At 40.2% G+C, this 19,933-nt stretch overlaps 1 protein-coding gene across 13 annotated transcripts in view; it reads right to left on the reverse strand.

Moving 5' to 3' along the window:
• The window catches only part of BCAS3 (BCAS3 microtubule associated cell migration factor), a 366,627-nt gene that overhangs the window by 178,395 nt on the left and 168,299 nt on the right, over positions 1-19,933 (reverse strand). For all 13 annotated transcript variants that reach the window (XR_008579901.1, XM_054847769.1, XM_054847770.1 and 10 more), the window contains 2 exons: positions 16,672-16,868; positions 15,262-15,359 (listed from right to left, as the gene is read on the reverse strand). Coding sequence is in view for 12 of the 13 variants with exons in the window: in XM_054847769.1 (XP_054703744.1) it covers positions 15,262-15,359; positions 16,672-16,868 (295 nt within the window). In the remaining variant the exon portion in view is untranslated. The remainder of the gene's footprint in view (positions 1-15,261; positions 15,360-16,671; positions 16,869-19,933) is intronic.

The following is a 19,933-nucleotide window of genomic DNA, read 5'->3' on the forward strand; positions in this document are numbered from 1 at the left end:
CAAACTAATTATTTTTTTTTTTTAATGCAGATCTTCTATCAGCTGAAAAAAGGCCTTTCTATAAAATGCGATGCCAAAAGGTCTCAAATGTCTTGGCTTACTACACTTACTAATATTTCTGAAAATTTCCTCATATGAGGAAAAAGTTATATGGATTTGTACAATTATAGTGCTTACTGACTAATGACAATTACCTATGGCTGTCTCCAGCAGTGCTCATGCTGCTGAGCACTGTGAAAACATAAAAGTTCACAAATTGTTGCTGTAAGAATCTAATGAAAGATACAGAAAAAAGGATCTAATTGAGCTGCCAGAAATACTGACGTAAAACCAGCACCACGGATGATAATACAAACCTACACACACAACTCATTGCACAGACATTGGAAGCGCTGGTAGTTATCACATTCCTGGTAGGCATCACGGCAGGCAAAGGGCTTCCAAAATGTCCTGTCCTGAAGGATGAGCTGCTTGTGTAGAAGCAAATACCGAGAGGTATGATGAGTATGAAGACAGGTTGGGGGAATTACCCAGAAAAACAAAGGTGAGATAGGAACAAGCATTCAAACGCTCAGATGGAAGCGTACGAACCTTGCACGTGTTCTAGCAGAAGAGGAGCCAACACAGGGAGTGAGAACTATGGGAACTGCTGTGACAAAGGAGGGAGATGAGCTCAGCAGCTGCGATCGGGACTGACAGAGATGAGGGGTAATGCTGAGTATCAAGGAAACAAGAATGGGAGAGGTCACAGGATTCAAGAACAGAAGGAAGTCACGCCTGGATAGAAGCATGTAGGCATGAAAACCAAAGTTCACATCTCGGCAATGCTATGGAGGAAGAAAGGCCAGGATTTGAAGCTGGCCTGGATGAATGGTGCTCCCAAAGCTACACAGCAAAAGGCTCCCTTCCCTCCCGCAAACACGGATTCTTTTTGATGTTCCTTATACAGCAAGCAAGAAGAGATAAATTAAAATTGAGAACCTAGAGAGCTCTTTGATCCTGTTGCCTGGAAATATGTATAAGAATATTTTCTCCAGACGTACTTTTGCTATATATGGAAACCAAATGCTGACTAATCATATAAACCTTATGGTGCCTAAGCACAGCTGTAATCCGCAGCAGAACACTGTCACAACGGCAAAGGAAAATGTGGAAAACTAAGAAGTTAGCTGTGGTGCTGAGAAAGAGGAGAAAATGGTGATCAAAGGCACTGGAGGCCAGATTAGACAAGAGGGAGAGCTTCTAGCTGGTTAGCTTTTAAGATACAAGTGACATATTTATGACTTATTCTTGTATTACTGAACTTTAACAGTCCAAGTAATGATTATCCATTTTCCAAGTTTATAGAAAAATGATTCTATAGGAGACCTGCTGACTCAGGACAACGCTAATAGGATACAAAAGTCTGAATTTTGGTCTATTGGTTTACAGATAGCACCAGTTGGTTGTGATGGAGCCAGAGCTGTTTATCGAGACACACCACGTGTCTTGGTTGGGAACGGAGCCGCCAGCTGAAGAAGGGGAGGCAAGAGCTGTAACCTGCCTGCTTGGCCTTACATTTCAGGCACACACAGGCATGGGGCACAGACAGAAGCACATGGGTGGCATCGGCTCTCATGGTGACTGCTGGGGACAGCACGGCTGGGCAGCAGTCGGGGCAGCCTGGGCTTCGTTGCTCAAGCACGGCTGGGGAATATGGGGACTTTTGTTTCTATGGGTACTCCTTATCCTCTGAAATTACACCACGATAAGCTGAATAAATGGAACCAATTTCCCTTTAAAAAGACAAAACATATGGAATTTGTACATTCTTAAAGGGATTTCAATTTATGGGAATGGGATTATATTGATCCCCAAACATCAAGATGGAACCTCTTGGAACTTTTTTTTTTTTTTTTAAAACTTGCCTTCTTGGCTGCTATGACTCTGTGCTGGTGCTTTTATGTTAACAGAAGTTTGTGGAAATACACAAATCCCTTTCACTAATGACTAAACATCAGGAGAGAATGCATCATATCAACAAATCTACTTAAAAATGGGTGTAACATTCCAGAGTAAATCAACCTCAAGATAAAACCTCTACAATACTACTATTTTATGATTCTATTACCATTCTATGATTCTATCTTTAAATCCCTTATTTTGGATCATATTCCTTTAGGATACATTAATCATAATGCGAGTGACCACAGCATTTAGGGAAATGACTCTACTGCATGTGTGAAAATCTAGTGGTCTTCCCACAGCGTGGTTTGGAAATTCAGGTTATCTTGGTTACACCAATCATCTCAGGAACATCTCGCCAACCTACCACCAGCACGTGACCACCTTACTCTCTCTTTCCAGTGGTATATTAAAAATACCAGCTAAGTACCAGCTAACTAATACAGATAATTGGTGTTCACTGGGAAATTTGAGAGTACAGCAGTACGTAATACAGAGCATTATCAGCATTTATTACTGGAGTTCATCAGTCACTTCCTGAATCCCCAGTACAAGCAACGAGAGAAATACAAACTTGAAAGGCATCAGTTCTTGCTTTTCACTTATCTTAAAGTGCTCATCAGTATGGCATACCTAATTAATGCTTTCAATAGGTGTTAAAAATTCCTACACTGTAATGCGGTAAATGCATTATGAACAGGCAAAGGCAAGTGGCTATAGTTTAGAAGCACAAAGGTGAGATAATGGCCTTCCACATCACTGAACTGTCAACCTCATTTAGCATAAAGCATGGCATCTGGAGATTTCACATCATACAGCCGTTTAAAAATATATAGAATGTTAAATTAAATGACAAACACGGGACATGTCACCTTTTAGAGGCAGAAATGTAAAACCAAAGCATATGTTCTCCAACTCTATTTGCTTCAGGATCAGCTATATTTTTGTAACCTCATTAGTTTCTTGTCTCCGTTTTAAACATGGAACGATGGCTATACAAATAAGTTACAGGTCCTCCACGTGATATCCTCAATTGTAAGTCAATCTCTACTAGCAAAATAAATGAAGAACTCTGGGTTTAACTCTGACAGAGATTCTGGGAGGTGAAGACAACGAGGAAAGATTTCCGCAAGCTGTTAGGGATGAAAGCTACTCTGTATTTTGAGCTCTGAATCCAAGAGGCACATCTAAGTACCTAACTTTCAAATCCACATTTACAAACAAATCCTGTGACCTCTACGTGTGCCGAACTCTCACTAACAACCCCAGAAGTCCCATGCAGAAACGGGCCCAAGCTCAGCTACCCTGATCACAGGCCAGCCGGTGCCTGCAAGCAGTTTATCTGCCTCTGCGTGGCACGGAGCCTAAGCTAATAAACTGTAGCTGGCTCCGTGCAGAGCTAGCTTGGGTCTTGGCACCACGGTCTTGTCACCGCTATGGTGGGAGAGTGCCGCACCGAGACCGGTGGGCAGCTCTGCGGGGAGCCAGCCCACGGGTGGCACAGCCAGGGCCGAGGGGAAGGCGACAAACCCCGCTCCCAAGCATCGTCCAGGAACGTCGGTACGGTGCTGCAGCTCTTCCGCTACCCTCGACAGCCCAGCTCCCCCCGTAAAAGGGAGCAGACTGTGTGCACACCCTCACCTGCGTTACAGACTGCTACCCCCGACATATCGCTGTACTTTAGTCACATTACAGCACTTTAGAGCACGCGTTCAGCACTTCATGGCATGCACAATCTTTCACTGAAGTGTTATTAAAAGGCTATAACTAGGCCAATAAAGCTGAGTTTTATTTGTCCACTCGTAGCAATGGGGAAACGGTGCCTGCTGATGACATTAAACAAAACATCATACCCACGATTCAAATTCTTTTTTCAGCTACCCGCTATATAAGCGGATGACTTAAAAGTTGCTGATTTAACAAACAGCAGGGTAGTCATGTCAGGGTATTACATCAGAGAGAGCTAGTGTTCCTCTGTTCTCCCCTCCTCACCTCCCATTGGAAAGGATTTTATAGCATGAGGAATATTTGATACTGCCTAACAATCAACAATTAATAGTCTTCCTGAGCCAGAGCGTCTTTAAGCACATGGTTGCACGTTCTCCTGAGAACCTGCTTCAGTAAGGATGGATTCTCTTTCTTCGCAGGCACTGTAAGACTACCACAAACCGACCACAGTATAATTTTTTTTGCAAGCCAGATTCCCAAAGTTTCAGTCACATGTTTCATTGGAGAGAAATGAAAAGGCATCAGCAAAACTTTGAAATAAAATCATGAAATAGTGAAGCGCTGCTTGCAGTTTAGCTTATTGTCCATGAAAGTTTAAACTTTGCTTTCAACCTCGGTTTTCCAAACATGCTGTCATTCACTATAATATGGGTTAAAAATAAGAGAAAGCAAAGATGAAATGTAAATGATTTAAATGCATGCATATGTTCTTTTGTAAAATGCATAATGCATCTGCAAGGTTTTTCCTCATATTTTGGACACAAATCAAGGGGGAAATGGTTCGCTTATGATATAGTGAATTTTTTATCTAACTTCAGTGGTAAAATGTACTTCCATGTAGTGTTTCACTGTATACTGTTTGTTGCTGTTGTTTTGGTGGGGTTTTTTAAAGCTTAGATAGGAACACCAAAACCAAAAGATTGACACAAGTGTATTTCTTTTCTTCTCCAAATTCTTTCATGCCAACTTTCTGTTTGTTAAAAAATCCACTAGCAACACAGACAACTTTGTAGGTGATCTATGGTCAATTACTAAATTTGACATTCAATCACAAATAAGTTTAGAGAATGTTATGCTTGCTTTTAAACTATATTTTAAGTGATGGTCAAACAGTATAGCACACAGTGATTTGCTCAGCATTCTTGCTGTAAACGATATAGGTGAAAGTCTGAAGAGTTACTTTACAATTAATGCAAATTCAGTTAATGAAAATTGTCCTGGTAGCAAAGACCTAGCAAGATCCTTACAACAACGGTGGCTTCTACCACTTTTTTCTATGCAGGCAAAAATAAGTATGGACTATATTTCCAGAGGCCTCCTTTCCTGGAGTGGTACGGTCAGAACTTTCTGTAGGCTCCTAACATTAAAAAAGGCTACGAATTACAGAGTTTCCAGTTCCTGTACTGCATTTCTCACATTAATGGCACCATAACTAGGAGCAAAGGAAAAGTAATGCAAAAGACGATGACAGAGCCAGTTACCAAAAACAATTCTCAAACCCAACCAGATACTCAGGAGCAAGCGTTTGGCCTCTGTGCCAAAGCCTTGCAAATTCTATGAATTATCCAGAAATACAGGTGGGCTGTACACGGCCAGGGCCAGCTGCATCTGGGACAAAAGCCCAGGCAAGCGAGTGTGTGTAGGTCCCACTCTCTCTGAGCAGATGTGAGCTCAAGGGAAAGCAGCTGTGCTGGACGCCCCGATAGGTATTCTACACAGCACACCCAGCACGAGAGGCACAAATGGTTGCCCGCTGTTGCTGGAGGGAAGTATCAGGCAGGAGAGACTTGGCAAGCCTGGGATTTCAGAAGAGGAGGGCCTGCACCCCACTTGACCTGGGGACATGGGATTTTTGATAGGACTATTACAATCACAGAGCTTATAAAATATATTTGGAAAGGCTTTCGTGTTGGTTTTGGGATAGCATACGAAGGCCCCAGGAATCCACTCTGAGGCCTTAAATCTGTGGCCAAACTCCAGCAAAAACCATATGTTAGTCATATTACCACCTTTTTCTTTTCCCTGTTCCTGCTCCATTGTAAAGGACCACGCCCCGCGCAGTAAAGCAAAGACAGCCTCAGGGCCATAGAGGCTCATATACCACTTCTCTTATCTGGAGAAATCCTGTGCTAATGATGTGAATAATCCCAAGTCTGCTTTCTGTCATTTACTGACTGTGACCTGCTTGTTTTCACCTTTACAAGGGGAATAGCACCAGAAGGTTTATATACCCAAAGTACTTGGCTTTACTGCTCCTTCTCTGCGTTCCCTTTGGAAGGCGGTGAGCCCCAGGCAGGCTGTCCCCAGCAGCGGTCAAGACTGTAAGAGATCTCCAATTTGCAGACCCCCAAGACCGGAGGCACTGCCAGTAACTCCGTACTCCCAACACGAGAACTGGCCGAGGAGGAGGATGGTGACAAACAGGGGCTCCCTTTCAGCCTGCGCTCCCCTTCCCGGCTGCTCTCTGATACCAGCTTCAGCTTTTTGTAGCACTCCACCCATAGCTAGAGCGCTAACCAGCACCCAGTTTAGCTTTGGTGCTAATAAAAAGTGAAAGTTAAAAGCCACGCAAGTGGGAGATAAAGCGCTATTAAAAACTGGCTGGGATCACGGCAGGGACGGAGTCCAAGGCAGGGGGAGGACCCAAGACGACTGCAGGCCGATGGGTATTTCACAGCATTGGATAATTAAGAAAAACAAAATATTTTCCATCTGTTTTTTTACCCCTTACGTCATTGAGGCAATAAAATATATACAAGTAACTACCAACAGACTATATTTCAACTCAGATATAAATATTTATTTCCAGCAGAGAACATCCTTACTTCAGCAAGGAGAAGACAGGGCGAGGAGGCTGTGACTATAACACCCTCAAAGTATTAAACTCCACCTGAAAACAGATCAAGTGCCTGGTTATTCTACCATGGCAAATAGCTCGGTTTTACATGGTATCCACCTAAACTCACACTTCTGCTCACTCATCCATATTACACTCTAATAAACAATAGCTAAAACCTACTGATTTTGTATTAACAATGGTGAAAATGGGTGCACATGCTGAAATTACATTTAAAAACCCCACATGTGAGGAATGATGCTGTTGTTTAAAGCTATTTCAGTACAGATCCAGATATGGTCTGTGTAGAGACTTTCCACCAGGAGCAGTGGGTTGGACCAGATGAACTCTGTAATAATGAAGTGTTTGATGCTTCTTAATATTTACAAAAGAACAAGTTTTTGTGGCTCTGGAAGTTGCCACAGGTTTAATGTCTAATTTCACAGTAAAGTATTATCCACAAAACAATATATTATCTGTAGTACAAGGAAATAATGAGAAGAAAATTAGCAATTCATATTGAAAGTAATTTCTGGTATGACACTGGTGGCCAACTTGCACACTGCATAGCTGTGCAGTAACCAGCAGCTTATCAGCTCCTTCCTCAGCTTCTCCTTCCCTTTTGTGCAGAGTGTTTTGATTTAAAATGCAGCGCTATTATCTCACTACTTGGAAAAAAGCAAAAGTTACAAACAAGCCACCATACTTATTTTTAAAAGCTATTTTTACCATCTAATGAAGAGAGGAATAAAAAAAATTGGGATTTACTATGAAACCAGGAGACATTGCTTAGCAGCTGCCGCACCACTTCCAACTGTCCTAGAAAAACCAAACCCAAAAAACATTCTTGGAGACTGCTTTGTGCTCAGTTTTACACCTACAGATTTAATTGCTCTAAAGAGGCCATCACAACCTACAGTATTCAGGTAGTTGCTGTGCTCTAGGGACATGGCCATCAAGCCTCTGTGGGTATTTTACAGGCAGGAGGAAGCTGAAACACAAAAGCAAGAGTCTGCAGAGCCCTGAGGACAAGGGCTGATGCTCTGGAATAGTTTCTGAAAGCAGAGGAGGACAAGTTGCAGCATCTCAAGGGGACCAGAACCAGCAAGCAATCCTGATGATTAGAAACCTAGCATTTGATGGACGCTACAGTCCAAAGTGGAGGAGACATACTTGAAACAAGAAATAACGAAGCATATTCAGAGGTTTTTCAAACCAAACATAGAAAACAGTGAGCAAATACTTTGAAGGATAGTCTAATTTAGTGAACTCATTAGAGTGTCTCTATTACAAACCGGAAAACTGGTTCTAAATGAAAGCCTTCCCTGAAACAATACTGACTAAAATTCATTTGCAGATGGATGTTCAAATACTCTTCTTCTAACTTGTACATCTAATACCATTTTAAGAACATTTCAAACAGTCTAGATTAATAGATGAGCTTAGAATATATTACAAACTTATAAAAAAAAAATCAAGATTTTTAAAACGATTCCTTTAAGCACTGAATAAAAAGAGCAGAAATGTCAATGAACATGCTTCTTTGCAAATAGTGTACGGTGTGTTATTTCTGTGCAATCTATAAAAACACAAGTACAGACACTGAGGTTTCTGGATCTCTTGTAAGTTTAACAGTAGCTAGGAGCTCTTAGATCTCAAGCTATAATAAATATTGTATCCTACAGGAGCCCATCGGGAATCTCAGCTCATGTGTTGTTCCACAGAAGATTGTGGTGTCAGATATGATTAGAATCAACACTTTCCACTTATTCAGAACTTTAAAGCCACCTACGCAGAACATGAGCAACAACTGCTAATGAAAGACAATTAAGGGGTGCACATGACAATCTTATATTGAGAATGAGTTTGCGTTAGCTACTGATACACAAAGCTCCTATTGTGCATTTTGGATTCCCCCCCCCCATAACCAAACAGAAAGTGTTTATATGCGTAGACCAGACCATGCTCTAGCACACTGCTATTTTTCAGCTGACAAACCATTATATGAACTGAAGGTGGCTTCCCCAACTGAAAGTTCGTATGTAACACTTAAGCACTAAGATGCTCCACTGTCTGCATTAATGGACCACTGGTACACGCATCAAGCGGGTTGTGTGACATGAGAACAACTGTCTTTGAGCAACAGCGGATGGCACCGATGACCATTAATGTGGCCCCCAGAGGCCTCACTGCAACTTATCTTCATACATGAAGAAAAATCCCATTACCTTGTATTTGGTTATTACATTGGTTAGGTCACAGTTATGCTTTCATCTAGCTATGACTCCAACATGGAAATTGCTGGGTTTATTGTTTGCCAAAGTCCACTAGGAACTATAAAAACCTGTATTAGCAAGACGAACAAGGTGATCAGCCTTTGGAGGATTCAGCACCTTGAGTAATTTAAGTTGCTTGAAGTCAAATTTCACCTGACACAGCAGTGTCTAGAAATTGCTGATTTTTGATTTTCACTTGCGTCTGTGAAACTAATTTGCATGTCACACTTTTTTTTTTTAAGTCCATGAACACTTAGGTGTCAAAGCACAACCACTGTACAAGAGGTGAATTGCTTCAATTACTATGATCCTCCTCAGCTGAACCAAAGGCAAAGTGGGATAAGGAGTTAACAGCCTCCTCTGTCACTAGCAGGGTAACAGCTACCCCACATCACTACGTTATGCTGCACAGTGAGTTCCCTTCTCCAGAACTGAAAGACTAACCTACCCACAATCATCACAGGGAGGCAAAAATTAATCAGTATAGAGGGACTCTGCTGCCATTCAGTCACTGTTCCCATGCTTGTCCTCTCCAGTATACTTCTCCTGCCTGCAGAAAACACCCACCAGTGTTTCAAGACATTAATGCTATTCCATGTATCCCTGCAGCTCAGTCTTTTCCCAAGCCAGGCAATGATCCAACAGCAAGTGCCCAGCCAGTAGTGTCAGGTCATTTTAATTTCTCTTCACATCTCCATAGTCTATAGGGCATAGCTGCTTCTAGATGTAATCATGTATACTGCATTGGCATCCTGGAGCCTGCTGAAGTCAGTTCTGTCTTAAGGCTCTCTTCAAAAATCATCAGATAACATTTTCTCAAATTAGATGAAATAAATCAAGTTGAAAAAATTCTAAGTACGAGAATTTTGTATTATGCAGCTCACGCACACACACACATTCAGCAAGACAGACGAACAGGATGGAGAGAGCCTGAGTGCATGCAAGTGGGTGCTATTGCACCAAGAAAACAAAAAACCCCTGAGTATATCCCACACACTACCACTAATCTAGGAATAATACATAAAATGCTTTTCAAATAGGTAACGTAATGAGTGTTTTAAATAGATATGATATTAACAGAATTGGCTCAGAAGTTATTCCAGGAAAGAACCAGAACTTAAACTCATTTAAATTTAAGCTGACATAACGCAGAAGCACAAACCAAGCAGTGCTGGGTATGAGGTTTTGCTGTTATTAAGCAGGTGATGCCCTCTAAGAACAGCTTGTTATATGACCATTATTAAAACCTCTCAATTGCTGCGAAGAATAGACCAAGGGCCAAATCTCTTCCTTGGCTTCAAAGCTCAGCATTATACTCGGAGGATCTGAGTGCAATCTCTATCTTCAACAACAAACTACCTTTATACCATCCAGGTAATTACAGGTTCGGGTCAAGGACTCCAGACCATATTGATTACATCTCTCTGCAATAAGGACCCTCCAGCGCTGGCTGGCTCCACTCAAGCAGGGCAGCTCAAGTATCCGTGACGCCGGGGCTCCCCAGGCCCTACCAGCACCCGTAACGGGAAACCAGCGACCGCTCGGCCTGTCAGTTCTTGCCTGTGGCAATAAGGACAGCCTGGGAATTCATAATGTTGGTGACTTCATCTGCCAGCTGCATTCACACATCTTTACTACCTGAATAACTGATCTCCGCTACTCCAAGGCAGCACTTTCTGGCGTACAGCATTTGGGAATAAATATTTGATCGCGCATACAACAGAAAAGAGCTCAGATGGTTTAAGGTGTGACAGCAGAAGTGTTTATTAAATTCCAAGCAAGAGCATTGCTGGACAGTAAAAGTTTGTCCCATGTTCCCTATCTCACAGGTGTGGTGATGAACAATAAAAGATCCTTTACAGGCAGAGGGGAGACAGCCTCCCTCCCCCACAAAACCCGGGTCAGTTCTTTTGTTCATTAAACCCTCTGCGGGCAACAAGCTATCTGTCCACGACCAGCCAGTTGCACACAAAAGAAAGGGAAGTACTAAATTACAAGCCAATTGTAAGTAGGCATTGATTGAAGTAACCAGAAGAGAGCTTAGTATTGTCAGAATTTCACACAACAGTAATAAACAATCTTCATTAAAAAATGATGCCTGCATCCCTAAGAAGCACAGCACATGCTAGGTTTCAGAAAAGAACATAAAGGTTCCCCCCACCCCACACACTACTGAAGAGGAAAAAATGCTCATGATCTTTTTCTTTTACAGTTTAATCTTATTCACTAAAATCCTTCCCCCTCTAACTTCTGTATTTGTCCTAAGGAAGAAAGAAATGGACATCTCCTCCAAGTAGGAAAGGAAAAGGCTGATGCAAAATGGAGATCAGACAACTTCTTTGTCAACACTTTCCTACTCCGCTGACAATGCAACAAAATCATTCCCTGACTGATGGATAAGAGTCAAAACCTCTTTGTATGAGGGAATAAACAAGGCTTTTCATAAACACACAGAGATGCACACACTTTTTTAACTGAGCAGGACTGAATTAACAGCTATGACTGAGCATACCTGAGTACCTGAGCCCTTCAACACATTTGTTCCAGTTTAAGGGAAACACTTGCCCTTACAGACTCAATGCAGCTGTGCAAGCAAATTTACTGTGATCAGGAACTGCTGCAAAATCCTCTCTCTAGAGGTTTTCTATTTCTGAAAGTTCAGAGCTGTTGTTCCATACAAATATCCTAACCTTCCTACACCCTTTAATTTCTGCACGTTTTATTAGTAGTAAAGTTCTATCAAGTTTGATTTTCAGGTATGTAACATATATGACATGCAGCATTCATCCACAGGTTACAGTATAAAAATTCAGAAAGGTGCCTGGAAATATTCAGTTACACATCTCATCTATGCTCAGATTTTCTATATTAGTCTTCATCATTCTGTAGATATCCTCAGCCAGCCAAAAACCCGATCTAAAGCTAGTCACATCAAAGAAAGGAACACCATTCAATGTATACAGGTAATGTAGAGTTTTCAAGTCATGCCTGTAGGGTGGTCTTCTGAAATAGAGCCAGCTCATTCTGCAAGAACTATTTTTTTTGTCACACTAGCGATTTCTGTCTCAGGCTTGGTTGGTTTGGTTGTGTCAAGAGCACGACCTTCAGCTGCAGCACCTCCTGCAGACAGGGCACTTGTAAGGTTTCTCTTCCTTCTCTGGTGCCTAATAAAGGCTCAAATGTACCCCGACTTACTAAGAGCTACCCCATCTTTGTTAAGCCCAATGCAACCAGCCTCAGTACTCCTTTGGAAGAATGGACACACAGACACGCGAGTACACAAGCCTGCTTGCTACACAGAGTGTGTATTTACTGTGTGTACAGTAGCGGTTCTTCTGCTGTATTATTATGAAAGGCTTCCTGTTTTATACAGCTTTAAACTCAGGGTTGTGCCTTTAACATCTCTAACTGCCAATCTGGAATAGCATCTGGAATTGCAGTGCATTTAATCCTTCAGGGTATATTCTCTCTCTGATGCATATAACTAAAATGTGTGCATGGAGGGACAAATGTCCAGTAGCTTTAGGTAACTACATTTTTGCAAACTTTTCTTAAAGATTCAATTTTTAAAAAAGCAACAAAAAACACAGAAGAACCTTACAGCAGAATTCTAAATCAAGCTGAGATAACCATATCAAAATATGCATTTTTTAAATGTATCCAAGTAATCTTTACAGATGATGCCATCCACCTTGAAAATACTATCGCAAATTTTCATGATTGATTTTCATATATTAGTTTTTTACTTTTTAAATGAAGATTTTTGCAAATGATCTTGTAAGAAAATATTGTCATTAGTATGACATAGTTTTACAGACGTGAAAATCATGATAGAAAGATTACACAAATGTCTTATTAAACGCAACACCAACGGGGGAGAAGGAAGGAAGCTACCAAGAACGGCAGAAGAATAATGGAAGATGATAAACATGTACTTGAAATCTTTTGATAGGAAGAACAAGTGATGGAGTTAGATAAGAGGAGGCGCCACGCTAGTTGTATCTCTAAGCAACAGGCAATCAAACAGCCAGATAAGCATCTTCATAAAGTGCAACAGTCTCGAATGCATAGGTCATAACTGAAGAATCACTTCCTAGTTCAGCTTAGGTAGTAAAAATTTATGACCTACTTAAAAAAAAAATCCTTCAAACCTAAAAACGTATTTTCCAATAAATTTGTTTTCCACGAAGTATGTAAGCCATTTAGGGCACGCCTCGGTAATAGCAGGAAATGAGAATACTTACAGTAGTGGACTGTAACACAAAAAATGCAATGTTGTACATGAACAGCATTTAAAATAAAATCTTTAGATCCAGAGCTGAGCTTAATGTAATTTTCTGCACATCTCAAAGGTGGGAAGAAAGGAAGGTAAGCATAAAATACTCTTCTTCCCTTCACTGGGCTCTGTTACAAGAACAGCACAAGATCTCAAAAAACAGTGTGTGTTTTTTCCTTGTGTCTCCTTTACGCTGTAGCAGAATTCACACCCTTATACCTTCACATATAATCTGGCATATCTACCCTAAATTCAGACCAATAATTTCTGCATGGGAAAGGACGAGGATCGGCCAATACGAAAACTGCAAATAGCTGGTAAAGTCCCTGAATCAAAAATCAATTCAAACCCAAACTGTCTGGCAGCAAAGTTAAATAAAATACTGCTATCAGCATGTCCCTAACAAAATCCATGTATTGTTTATAAGAAACTTATGAGGTGTTATAACAAAACTGAGTCACCACTGTACAGTAAATATATTTTCAGTGTCATAACAATGTATACAATTGACTTTGGCAATTTTAATATGGACACACATGTTAAAGGCATTACCAACAGAGCTTCATCACATTCACATGAGCCATTTCTTATTAAGGCCTCATCCACACTTCAGGAAAGGTTGTTTAGGATAGAAGAGGGACAGTCCTACACGGTTCATTGTTTCTATTGTAGATGGAATACTACAATTTTAGAACACGTTATGGTTACGGAATGGTTATATTTCAGAATTATTACACATCCCTGCTATAGGTAACGGCACTGCTCTGTTCATATACAAGAGGGGAAATAACCCCACCCTGGTAACACAGATAGAGATATCTGGATCAGCTGGTGCAGTCAGGCTGATAGCAAAGAGCAGCTACGCCATTAATCACCCTGAATCTGAAGTGTCAGATACACGGACAGAAGCGCTCCCATGACTGAAGCTTGTAACCTTTTAGGGGTAAGAGGCACAGATGAACTAGTCCAAAAAATCATAACTGACACATTTATGTTTTCTTACGTATCAAACAGTTATTTTCAAAATTACTTTGTCATGTAGTAAAACAAATAAAATTCCCTTTAAATATCCAGCATCAGATGTTTGTCTAATCTCAACGGGAATTAATTTAACAAGTTTTAAATATTTGAAAATGGAATTTATAACGACAATCCTCAATTTCCAAAGTAAATGTAGTTATTATTGAACTCAGTTATAAACACATCTAAGAAATATCCTGCAATACCCAAATAAATTAATTTGGCAAACAATGCAATATCTTGGGACTCAGAATTTATATCAATAGCAAACAGAGTCTGGAACAGGAGCTTTTATTTTAACTCTCTTTACAACAACCTTCAGAAACCTGTTTCTGTATGTGTTACAGTCTCTTTTTACAGTCTAACCTCAATCCAATCAGCAGTCTCCAGGGATTTTCAAATCGCTAAAGATTAAAATCCTCTCTGACTTGACTGTTTGACTAATGCTGTGTGTTTAATAATTCTACTTGTGAGAGATTTTATTTGACAAAATCCTGCTGTGTGGACCCTTCAGACACTATACAGCTGTACTAGAATATAAAGCTCTGCTGTCCTTGTTTCTTTATACAGACTATACCCCACCACTGAGAAAAAAAAAAGAAGAAAACTTTAGAGTACATATATTACTATGTTGATATTAACATAACCACTGTAGTATTAAATTTACACAGTCTTTTAGAACAGAGTAGTGAAAATGTGCCTATTACACAAACATTAGATAAACTATCCCGTTGTCTTGACTGTTCACAGAAATCAATTACATTTATGATTACATTTCAATGAAAGCTATTTTATAAATGAGATGGAACTGTAATATTCTATGTTTTAGGCATTCATTAATAAAAGCATTTCAGCGTTAGTATTTGCAAATGTTCTGCTTTTTAGTTTAGGCAATTTTTAGCATTCTATAGCTCATGTTAAACTTAATGTAAATATTGTGTCCATATCTTACCGCAATGCCGTGACTTCAGATTTGAGTGGTAAGAGGAAAAAAAAGTCATCATTATGGTAGCTTTCAGTAAGTATTTGTGTAAGACAGCACTTACCCTATGTGCAGCGGAAAATCAGGATATCCTTTTAAGTATATGGCAACGGTTAGTAAACATGTTACCAGACAGAAAGAGACAAGACTGATGAATGCCGTGAATATCAAAGAAAACATGACATCAACATGCTTCTACCTGAGGTAGCATCAATCACTGTCGAAACTCCTCTGCGGTCAGAAACTGGACGCGATGAGCCTGGCATGCTAACAGGTTCTGAACGAACAGGCTGGATCCTACAAAACAAGTTATAGTTACCACCTGTGTCAAAAGCATTGCTCCTTAATTGCTGTAATTAAATCACAAGCCTGAATCACCTGAACCAATTAAACAACTATTTATTTTTAAATCAGGCAACTGGTGAAAACTTTTGTTTTCCTTTCCTTTGTGGAGCTAAGAGCTGGATAATCCATCCAGAGGCAGACTGAGACTCTACACAAATTGAGTATCCCCAAACTCTTGGAAAGCCTCAAAAGAAAAAGCTCACTCTACCTGAACCAGTTAAAAAGCCTCTATTGCCCTCCTGAACAGCACCCCTTTCTTTGTCAGTTTAGGAGAAAAAACACATTTGTAATTGTCTATTCCTTTTGTAACATAAAACTATATTTATTTATTTTTTACATTTCTTCTTTCTTTCTGCACATGTATATGTATATACAATAAAAAAATATATTTGACAGCTATATCCTTACTTGTGGGAGTAATTACAGGCAAGGAGAAATCACACATTTCAAAACCATGTAGTTTCAATCCAAGGACAATCTGCCCAGTTTTAATGGGATTAGTCATATTATCCATCTCTCTTGTCTTACTCACAGGAGTTTCAGACAGAGGCCCAAACAATCCAAGTCCATACCACAGAACTTTGGACTTCAAATCACATGCAGAGTCAGAAGCATGGAAACTTGTTAAATCTTGAGAGTTACCGGACAGGACACAGAAACACATCGTGTGGAAAGCACTTCTACAAAATCACTAGCTATCAGTAAATATAAACCTGCATTTACCTTCGCTCTCCTTCCCTCCCTTCCTGAGGCCCACCCCTTGCCCCCAATTCCAAATCAGCCAATGTCCAAAACCAGATGAATTAAATACATGAAAAAGAATCACAAGGAAGGAAGCAAAGGAAAGGAAAAAAAAAGAGGGAGGGGAAAAAACATTCCAAAAGTTCACTTACTGTTCCAACACACTGACCGCTTCACAGTCAGCATCTAAATCTATGGCATAAAGCTCCCACTCACGTCTGAGAAAATGAATTTATTAAGCAATGCAGAAACCATGAAAGCCAAGACGTCGCTGAGCAAGGCCACTGGCCTTTGCACTGTCTTTCCCTGCCATTTGCACAACAAGGAGCAGCAAAAAGGAATCTAAGCTGCTCGGCCTGGATGAATTTTTATTGCTGTCGACTCTCATGCTCTTCTAAGACTTTCATCTGGACAAGCTTGATGAAAACTATTACAGGTTCTACACAGATGGCCTCATTTAAGCATGAGGCAAGTTATTCACACAACAAATTTGAAACAGCTTGGAAATTGATTTTATTTTTACCTGAGACTGTTGAGATCAAGATCATCTGTGTCAAAGTCCAGAAGAGGCTGTGGGGTATCGCTCGGACCATGCGACTGCAGCACTGAGGAACTGGATGAGATGACGGTAGTTTGGCCTGAGGGATGGATCGTTTTGAACTGGAACTGTGGGCCCATCCACAGGCGTCGATGCGGCCCAGTGTGAGTCACTATTTCAACCTGTGGGAGATGGGGAAATGCTTAACAAAAACCTGCAATATACCAAATGGTTCCTTCAATGCACTGAACCCCCAGAATCCTGCTGTTCTCACACAAAACGAGTGTGTTGTGCCATCAGTTTGGAGGAATACAAGGGAAGATTCGAAATGCCTTTGCTAGAAAGCAATGCTCTAGCCAAAGCCACGAGCTTCTTGTGAAGCCCTGAAAGCCCTTGAACCACCAGCTTGAGGACACCGCACCCCAGTTCTGAAACCATTCTGAAGACCAACACTCCACCTTAGCTATTACTTCACCTGACCCTGTTCATTCTTCCCCTTGCCATCCTGAAATACACGCTACAGCTTGAACGCTAAAAAACTACTCTTATTGTGGCAACAAACAGGGGAGCACATTTCCGTCTGCATCTACACAGAGCAGACAGAGGAACTGAAAAAGCCTACCTCCCCCAGATAACCTCGATCCTGACCAGGTCAATGGATGCACTTTTTGAAAGCAAGCTGTTACAGCTTTGTTACGGCTGCTTTCTAAAAGTTCACACATTCAACAGCACTGCTTCACATGTATACAGTGCAAACTGTATTTCAAATCAAAGCTCATAATTACTGTTGGCATATCTGAGGATACCGCTGGCAGAGACCATCTTGCTGGAAAGCAACAGGATTTGTAACAGAGAGCAATGTGAAGTGCGCTGAGACACCCAGCAGCCCAGGTCACGCTCGTTACTATGCAGATGTAACACAAACGTGTGTGCAACGCATGGAGTTTAGAAGGGCAGCTACAAACACATATATATTTCTTTAATCCAAATTCTGACAATTAAAACAGAAGTAAAGGTGTTTGCTTGCAGTGAACAACCCCATGTGTATTATGTAATAGGTGTATACGAGATACGTATCTGTACGTATGGTTATGTGTAGACACACACAGACACACAGGAGCTTCTCAGTTCCATGCCCACTTCCAAAAGGCAGAGAGAATACAGATGGTGTGTCTAACAAAAAATAATTTCAAATATTCAGATTTTCCTCCAGCGAGAGTCTAAACATGAACTTTCAAAAAATAACGTATTTCAGTAAGTGACACATTCAAAATATTTTATAAATGTCTTTTCACGCTGATAACTATAAACTGCATGAGTATCAATTCTGGCAAACTCTTAAATAAGCCAACTATAGGAATGCAAACAACTGCAAATGTAAGATGGTAACGTTGGAAACTTATATGATCAGGCAAATCGGGCCTTGTAAATAAAAGGGTGAATAAAGCAGAAGTTTTCTGTAATACAATTTTAAAAATCAAAAAGAGCCTTTAAAGATCAGAAAGAGGAAATATGAAATGAAAATATTAAGCTCTGGTGAACTCATACTTTTAAGATGATAAAAATAGACTATTAAATTCCTATCAACTTCTGCTGAAACAATGATCAGCCTCACAGCAAAAATGTAATTTAGTGAGGAAATTAATGAAAATATATTTTTGTTTATATATTACATAGACGTGTACTAGTAGCAATTCTTAACTATTTGAGAAGCAATTTTAAACCCTGGATAATGTTGTTGCAAGTTCCCTGCTAACGTGAGACGACAAATGCACAGCCTATTTAGCCCTATTTCCATCTTTGCATTTATCTTAGTGTAACTCAGATTGACTATAGACGTTTGAGGCAAGTAGCTTTTATGTAGCAGTGTAAATTAGGCCACAGATAAAGTAATCTGTATATTTTAAGCTTGAAACCATCAGTGTCACAGAGCCGAGAGGTAAACAGATGCCTTTGCAATTTTACTGAGGCTACGGCCAGATGTTCCTATTCACTCTCCTGTTGTGTGCAGGACAAACATATTGTATCTACTTCACACTGACAGCACACATTACCCACTGTTCTAATTGAAAAGTTGAAGTGAAGGGCAGTGTTTTTTCACTGCATGCTGTTACTGTTGATAACAACACTTTAATTTTGAAAAACATACTTGCACTTTAGGCTTAATCTGAAGTGGCTTGCTTAGAGAATGCTAGCATCTTCGTGCTCAAAAGAGCTATCATCACCCTTTTCACTTAGCAAAAATTAAACATTCCGGAAGCGTTCTCTGAATTATCTGTGTTCTGTGACATCACTTGGGATTTTTTTTTTTTGTTATAGATATATTTACTCTTCTAGAGGGATAGATGTGATGAAGCTGAAGCAGTCTTAAGTTCCTTCGACATTTTGTATCTTCCAATAATTAGTAATTAAACCAACTCTCTTTTTCCTGAGGTTGCCCACTATACCAGAAAGTCACCAGAAGAGTAAAATAAACTATCCAAAGAGTTCTGGAGAGGATAGGTGGAAAACTACAGGTGAAATCTTGGCCCCAACGAGCTCAGTGATAAAATTCCTGTTGACAACACTGATTGAGTAGTTTCACCATCTTTACGCTCTGACAAATTAGAGACAGCATAAGCAAATAAGATACATCAATGTGGAGCCACATCTGAAAACTCAGGCCAGGTAAGTGGATTCACATGAATAGTTTCCCCAATGAATGGTGCTCCCAGACAGGTACGTATGGAAACCTAACTTCTCATTTTAGGAAAATGCTGTGTATGATTTATTTACCAGTGGGAGAAGCAAATCACATCCATGAATATTTCATAGTTATGCCATACACCCCACCAACACATTTAATGCATCACTCCCATAACAACACTGTTCTTAAACCAAAGGAAACCCACCTAATTTGTCAGTTTGAATTCCATGTATCAGGTACCCTGTAATTGCTTTGGTAAATCCAGAGCATTTGTAATTCTTATTTATTTATTTAACCCTCTATTTCTTACAGGAACTAATTCTCAGTGTATTATTCATGACCTACATTCTTAAACTAAAGTTATGTTTTGAGCCAAATAGTCAAGTATGTACTGAGTTCTTGAAGAGAAGCTTCATTGACTGAAGCAAAGCAGTAAAACTACAAAGATTTAACCTCATATAAAAATGTTCCACCAAGCAGGATCATTTTAAAGCACTATAGTATTTGTATCTAGCCATAACTCAGGAATTATCAGCAGGGAATGCAGTAACTGATAACCAG

Source organism: Grus americana, chromosome 19, assembly GCF_028858705.1.
Source record: "Grus americana isolate bGruAme1 chromosome 19, bGruAme1.mat, whole genome shotgun sequence".
Taxonomy (NCBI): Eukaryota; Metazoa; Chordata; class Aves; order Gruiformes; family Gruidae; genus Grus; species Grus americana.